This window comes from Bactrocera latifrons, unplaced genomic scaffold (genome assembly GCF_001853355.1).
Source record: "Bactrocera latifrons isolate USDA-ARS-PBARC rearing strain unplaced genomic scaffold, ASM185335v1 scaffold_830, whole genome shotgun sequence".
NCBI lineage: Eukaryota > Metazoa > Arthropoda > Insecta > Diptera > Tephritidae > Bactrocera > Bactrocera latifrons.
In genome coordinates this window covers 62,228-70,527 of record NW_017537524.1, presented here as the reverse complement: position 1 = coordinate 70,527, position 8,300 = coordinate 62,228, and the positions used below count along the sequence as shown (strand labels likewise).

At 33.4% G+C, this 8,300-nt stretch overlaps 1 protein-coding gene across 1 annotated transcript; it reads right to left on the bottom strand.

Moving 5' to 3' along the window:
* Positions 1-364: 364 nt before the first annotated feature.
* Positions 365-1,335, bottom strand: LOC108977076. Its single transcript, XM_018946585.1, has 3 exons — positions 1,217-1,335; positions 594-676; positions 365-540 (listed from the first exon to the last, which is right to left on the bottom strand). Exons 1-3 carry the CDS (start codon positions 1,333-1,335, stop codon positions 410-412), a joined length of 333 nt encoding a protein of 110 aa, XP_018802130.1. The 3' UTR covers positions 365-409.
* Positions 1,336-8,300: the final 6,965 nt, after the last annotated feature.

Here is an 8,300-nt window from a genome sequence, read left to right as displayed (position 1 = left end):
GTAATATTTTTTTTATTTTTTTTTATTATTCTGGAATGAAGTGATATTTTATATTTTTACACCATAGTTTAAGTTTACAATAAATAATGAAGTGATATGATATTGTTAAATAAAATTGAAATATATGCTTGAATAAATAGTACATTAGAAAGAATAAATGAAATTTAATATTTTAATTATTTAGAGGGAAGTCATAATATTATTGCGAATTATTCGAGCCGTATCTTCTTCTCTTTCTATGTCCAAAACATCATTGGTCATTGTAGCATTGGAAGTAGATGCTATTTCTTCCGGAGATTCCACTTGAAAGTGTTGGCAAATATTGTGCAATGCGCAACAAGCATTCACAATTTGCGTAGCCTTTTCAGGAGTGTAATGTAAACCTCGTACAGATAAAAGACATCGAAATCTACTCTTGAGTACACCAATTGTCCGCTCTACAATATTCCGGGCCTTTGAGTGTACTGTATTGGGGTGAAGAAGCTTCCGCCAAGCGATAAGGCGGCATTAAAAATATGTGCAGAGGATAGCCAGCGTCGCCTAAGAAATTACATTACTAAAATTATTTAGCAATAAATGTGATAAAGTCTTACCCAAAATCCAAGTGTCGCTAGCATTGAAAACAAAAGAGTCATGATTTGCGCCTGCATGCCTAGCATCCACATACCGAATAGACCTTTTATAATCACAAAGCTATAAATTTTAAGAAATTCAACCATTTTGTTTCTAATATAATTCAGATTTTATACATACAACCATCACGTTTAAACTGTAGTAGCCCTTTCTGTTAAGATAAAGATGTTGCCGTTCTTTTCTTGGTGAAATTATGCGAACATGAGTCCCGTCGATGCAACCAACTACTCCCGGGAAACCACTTTTTGAATAAAATGAAACTTTTGAAGCGTTTTGCTCCTCCTCAGTCATTTCAATTTTAATCCATTGGGCACAAATACGTTGTTCAATTATATTTAGAACCTCTTTAATTACTAAAGATATCGTAGGTTGCGCCAACCCAATGTTAAAATCATTTCCACTGCATTTTTGCGCATAATTTKAATATAGGAAGTATGGCCGTTCCTTGCACACGTTTGTGGAAATGTTCCTTCATCTCATTCAGTAAAAAACAAAATGCTTCTTTATTTAATCGAAAATAACTTATGAATMTGCAACAAATATTATTAAAAAGCCACTCAATTGTGAAAAAACTATGGCTTACTTTGCATTTGGAAGCTCCAATGGATTTGAACGATCACGAAAGCTTTTCCGTATACTTAGCACATCAATTTTGCCCCCAATATTTTCGTCATTGTAATATAGATCAACACTTATATCCATTTTTTACTTATTTAAATGTTTATTCACCTTTTCGCGAGCGACAACTGAATTCAATTGTTTCAATATGTCGTTTAAAAAATTTTAGCTGTTTCACTATCTGTCGAATTTCCCTTTCTTAGGTTGGCAACGCCAATCATACTTCAACTGAACTTAGTTGAAGTTCGCAATACCGAAAAAGAGTTTGGTTGATCTGAAGTTGAATTGCCTTAACTTCAACTCGACCAAGTCGGTAATATTTTATTACAAAATTCTATAGTATATAACAATTTTTTCTTTTAATAATTATTAAGTGATGTGAATTCTTGAATGGCAAAAACATCTGTTTTATCATCTGTCCAATGGCAGTAAGAACGGGCTAGATTAGTGAAGAGATTAAGTGTAATCTAGTCACTTAAAATTTGTTGTGGGTGGTATTAGCGTTTTTAAAAGAGCAACCCTAGCCTTTGCTACTAATAAGTGGCTTGTGATCGCGGTATCGCATTGTGTGCACACATAGATATTGGCACAGTATACTTTCTCAGAGAACTCACAGAAGGCGTGTAATGCGACTTTATATTCGGGGAAATAGTTTACCCACCGTGGGATTTATATCTGTGAGGTATCATTTTGATTTCTCGCGATTTTTTTTTTAATCTTTTTTATTTATTGAATATGCTTTTTGTTTTAAAAGCCTAGCCCTAAGTTATAAAATCTTAAATACATTTAAAAACTAGACAGGCTCAGGCAAGTGATTGAGCTGTTTTGGTGATACTTTGCTCCTTGGTACGTGGGCATATACATATCTTCTTTTAGGGCGTGTTTGATCGCAGGAATGTATCAAAGCATTAGCCAAACGGTTTGCGTGATCTTGCAGTTCAGATATATATTTAATTCTGCTGTCTTCTACTTCTTTCCTTACCACAGAGATTCCAAAGTCTTTATGGATATTTTCATTGCGCATGTACCATGGTGAACACGTGATTGATCTAAGCATCTTGGATTAGAACCTTTGTATTATAGCTATATTAGTTGCACAGGTCGTACCCCACAGCTGAATGCCACACATCCAAATCGGCTTTATGACCGCATTATAGAAAAGCAACTTGTTGTATAGGCTGAGTATAGAGTTTTTATTCAATCTAATTTTTATTCGATCTATAGATTTGTAGCTACTTTCTTCATACAAGTTATTTTACTAGAGATGTTTTTCTCCACGTAAGACTTCTATCTAGGTGAATACCAAGATATGTATGTTATTTCGTTCTCTTGGGATACTAAAATCTTTTTTAGTTTTACTGCCGGGCACACCTTTGGTCTTAGCGAAAATGTAAAATGCTTACACTTCTGTTCTTCGACAGAACTTAAATACTCCGATAATATTTTTGATGCTAAAATATTGTATTTACTACGGCTCACTTTCACTTTGTTATTTAAATAATACTCCAATGTTTTATTTAATTCTAAGGGGTATTTTTTTTTTTAATTTTATACCAAAGGCCTTCATGCCACACCTGATCCACGTTTAAAAATATAGCTGAACAGTACTCTCTGTGCTCAAATGCTTTTCTTATTTCGTTAGTAATTCTATTTATAGTGGAGCGCCGTAAGGTTTGTACCTCGGAATCCAGGCACTGTCAATGAATCTTTACAAGACTTTGGAAATTTGTTATTAATAGTATATAGAAAAATGCTAAAAAAAACATTGGCCGATCTCAATTTTTTAATTATTGTTATAAATAATAATAAATTTTTTGGAGTTTTCTTTGATTTATAGTAGTTTAAAATTATATTCAAAAAGAAGAGCTATTACAAACTTGATCTTAGTTCTTAAGGGACTGCAGGTATAAACACGAAGGTCGGGGAGCGGAATAGAGAGGACATTCCCCTCCACGACCTTAATTTTTATACCTGCAGTCCCAGCAGCTGTTGAGTGTTGTTAATGCGGGTACACTTGGCAACGTGCTAAGCTTAATACGTACATAGCTGCTGTAGTTCGCACTTAAAAAATAATTCTAATTACTGTTTATTTACAATTAATATTATATTATTGGGTAGTGAGCGTGATAAAAATTAATAACTGAACATTGCTGAGTTTTACAAAGTTTGAAAATAGTGGCATAAATAGTAAGTATTTATTATTCGTATAAAAATGGGTGAACCATCGAATAGGGGTGATATAAGTAATGATTGCCTCATTCGTGACAATATCGGATGTAGTTCTGAATTAATTTCTGAACTAGGAGATATTATAAAAGTCACTAGAGGAATATGAACACTGAAAGCTGCTTCTGTGGAAAGAGCTAATGGACTTTTTCAGTATTTAAATACTCGCGAATTTGTCTACCTGCATTCAGTATGCAGACAAAAATATATCAATAAAGGGTGCATTAATTCTTATTAAAAAAAAAAAAAAAAAAAAATTATGTAAAAAAGAAGTGGATGAAATGAAGGAAACAAGAAAATCCAAATCGTCAAGACAACGAATTAGCTACGTAACTACTTCTGATTTCAAGGAAACGATATTAAATTTGATAAGTGAAGAGATAAGTGAATATTGCCGCAAAGTCGATAAAAGAATAAGTATCACGCGGACTGTTAGATTCGTTTAAAAAATAGTAGATGCAGCAATGGAGCAGATTTTCAAATATATTGATAATAAAATGTATCCAGCTAGTGATAAAATGTTTAACAACGTTCATGAGGCAACACCAAACTCTCTATAATTTTTTTTATCAGAAATAATTCTAAAGGACAAAAAGGTAAACCCAACTTAATGAATCATTATGAAACGAAATGCGCTTCAATAGCTCATGCGGTTATATCCGCAGTAAGGTCTCGTTCATTTGTATCACCACTGCATGTGGCTTTAGCTGCTACATTTCATAGAAAATTTAGCGGAATATTGTACCGCAAACAATGCTGCAGCGACCAGCTCCAGAATCTTTACTGAAAATTATTTTTTGCTCGTGCAAAACAGGATGTGGAACATCTTGTGGGTGCAGGAAAAGTGGATTAAACCGCACTGCAGCTTGCTTAGAATGTCGACGACGTCAATAACGAACAATAATGTATATAGTTATGATAAATGTTTGTTGTAAATCATTAATTTTTGCAAAAATCTAATAAATTAACATTAAAGTTACTTTGCAAACATAATTCATTACATATAAAATTAAAAACTTTACTGTAAACATTTTTCCCCTTTCGCCTCTTATTTTTCAGTAAATTTTTGTTAAAAATTGTTGTAATCGAGATCGGCCAATTTTTTTAAACATTTTTCTATATACTATTAAAAACACATTTCCAAAATTTTGTAAAGATTCACTGACAGTCCCTGGATTCCGAGGTTTTACTATTTTTATGCTTTACTGCACTCCACAATTACTTGCTCAATCGAGCTATGTTTTACACAAAATTGGTGCGTTGGTATTATATTATTTTCGTGGAGAAAAGGATTCATCTTTGATAGTAACAATTTTTCAAATATTTTAGAAAGACAGGGTAGAAGACTGATTGATCTGTATGAAGACGGCTGTGTTAAGTCTGTCCCAAGTTTGTATACCAAGATAATCTGCGACTTTTCCCATGAATTATGATAGTGTCTGAGATTAAGAATTGAATTGAAGAGCAAAAAGAGCACTTCTACGGCAATATTTGGTAACTCAATTAGCATTTTTGCGGTAATATTATCATGTCTTGGGGATTTTTTTTGGTTAAGTTCTTATATTATTCTAGTAACTTCAGAAGTAGAAGTCCTAATAGACACATGCGACTCGTTTGCGGTATTGAGCAAGGTTGGCGGCTTAAAGTTGTTCTTTGGGCAATTGGGTCGAAATACCTTCTCTAAGTGATTTGCAAAGCAATTTGCTTTATCCTCATCATTACGTGCCCAATTACCTTCCGTCCACCTCACCGTCATGAACATGAATATAAATATATATATATAATATTATATTATAGAAATATATGTTTTTTTTTGTACAGGAATTCAATTATGAAATATATAAGTATGGATCGGTTTCTGGTAGAGATTTAAAAACATTTCAAAGTTGGATGCATAACTTGTCTTATTTCCTCTGCACTTGGCTTAACATTTCCACAAATGTTCGAGACGTTCTGGGGCAACTGCCGAGTTTCGTTTTCGATTTGTTGTGCTGCAATCCGCTTTCTATTAATTTCATGAATTTCAACATTTAAACATTCTTGCAGCAGCAGCACAATTCCCGTCTAAACCTTAATTTAAATGACCGAAAGCATTCTCCACCACTTTTCGGTATTTCGAGAACACATAGTTGAATTTTTTTTTTGTCCAAAGGTTGGTTTACACAAAATGGGTAGTTTCAACAAGTGTTCAATAAAACTACCGAAACATTAACTGACAGCATCTTCTGCTGCTGGGCGAGCTTGTATATGACAATCCTCTAAAACTTAAAAATATATAAAAACTCCATTGTCAAATGACTCAAAGCCATTTGAATATTCCCGCAATTGAGTTCCGTTCATTGGAAATTTTTTCAAATACAAAGGCCACAAACATCGAAAGACTTCATGGCAGAAATCAATTAAAATGGAGCAGACTGTGCTTTTACAAATACCGAACATGTTTCCAATTGTTCGGTATTCTGCAGAGGAGCCAAGAGCATATAAAGCAATAGCAATGCGTTTTTGTAATTGAATTGAATATTTACCTGTAGTTAGTGTTTTTCTTCTCCAAGCCTTTTCATACAATTGGGTCGGCTTTAGTACACCGTCTCAAGATTTCGGGAATAAGATGAGTACGGTCGAATAGAGAAGATTCTCCAGATCACGAATATATTAATTTTGCACTTATATTTTTCAATTTTGTATACACTAACACATCACTTATTCATTGGCACATATTTATTTTATATAGTGCGAAAATAGCTTTTAATGTACATGTAAATTATTGTTGAAATATGATTATTTAAGAATAACAAATGAATAAACTGTCAAATAATCAGTGTTACCTAATCGACATCGTTTGTAAATTTGTCAAATAATCGGTGTTACCATACTAACATATTTGACAAACTAAAACAAAAAAAAAAAAATATAATGAAATAATTATTAGACCCTAAATACAGAAAACATAATCGTTGATAAACAATAAAAAATATATAAAAAATGTAAGCGGCCTGAAGGCCGCCAATGAAAAAATGAGTTTTACGGGGGAGAAAAAAATGTATACGCCCGGTATTGAATCGACAAGGGTAATTTTTTTGAAGCACTGCCGAAGGCCACCCACKCAAAAAGGAGTTCTACGCGAAGAAGTAGCAATGTAATAGAGGGTATAACAACCACTCTAACATTAATGCGATCTAACGGATATAAGTACTGCTACTTTAAAAAGCAACGGTACCTTTTTATGTAATTTTTATAATTATTTCGTATTTTGAAAATATGCTGTGTGGACGTACTCAATATAATTTCTATTAAAATTATTCAAATATTTTTGAAGAAAATGGCAAATAATTCATCAGGTGTGATAAATTAAATATTGAAAATAATATTTAAATCATGTTTCTAATACTTCGTTACAATTATACATATGTAGATCTGCTAGAACAAGCGACTATTCGTGTTTGTAGAACGAACAAATTGAGCGTGTTGAAGGTGATCCTCTTTTTGCGAAGAGGAGGGTCTCATTGCAAAAGGAAAGACTTGCAGGGTGCATAGACTGCCGACGGTGCTCTCCGTGATGGCAAGTAGCACCGTCGGTACATTTACGTGCCGAAAAGGATCTTGCCGAACACGCTCGGCGATATCTCGATCCATGGGCACCTGGTTGTAAAATGTGAGAATACCTTTGCCACAAGTTTTCTGTCTAATGTTTTGCTACGCATCGCACTGATCGCACGAAGTAGTTAGGAAAACCAGCATTGTCAGGGAACCTGTATTATCTTGCGCTACCATTTGTGACTGGTGTAACTACTGTCGCGAAGCGGTAGTTTGGACCTGGCAAAAACATGCAAATTGAAGAAAGCAAATTCGGGAAGAGGAAATTTAATGAAGTTAAGGTTAAAAATATACAATATTAGGTAATTACTTATATGTTTTTCTCATTTTATTCAGGAGCGACGACCTGCGGCTGGAGGCATGCCCAGAAAATGTTAGGTMTGCGGAGGTGCTCATACCCCTGGTTAAGAGCATGTTGCGCCAGGAACTATAATAAGCACAGATTGCTGGAAGGCGTACGATGGTTTGGCGAATCACGGGTATGAGCACCGAAAAGTAAATCGTAGCGATCCGTCAATCCATTTGTGGCTGTAGATGTAACACATACGCAGCGTATAGAATCCCAGTGGCGTGTAATTAAAAGGTTTTTTGCGAGGGACAACCACATAATCCCGAAAACTTCGCGGATTTAATTGTTGAGTATATTTGGCGGAAAACTGTGGCCAACAGACACGAAGATCCTTTTGTAAAGTTATTAGAGGCAATAAAATTTATATACAAGCCTTAATACACATTTGTTTTATTWAATTTAAATAATTTCTTTATATTTTATGTTTTCTATTCTCTTATTTGGAGTATAATCTGTTTACTTTATTTCTTTTAGTTATTTTACATGTAAAAAGTAGTTCTACGCGAAAAAAATCTGATAAACCCCGGTGGTCGACGATCAGGGTTATTTTTTTATAGGTTGTTGATAATCTGTTCACTTTATTTCAGTTAGTTATTATACAAACGATGTCGATAAGGTAGCACTGATTAATTAATAGTTTGTAATTCATTTGTTATTCTTAAATAATCTTAATTCAACAATAATTTTAATGTATATTAAAAGCTATTTTTGCACTATGTTAAATAAAATAAATGTGTACAAATGAATTAGTGAAGTGCTAGTGGATATAAAAGTGAAAAATATAAGAGCAAAATTAATTTTATATATCGAAAATTTGTAATTAATATATTGCAACTTTTTAACTTTAAACGCGAATATCTCGAAAACAATAAGCTTCCTG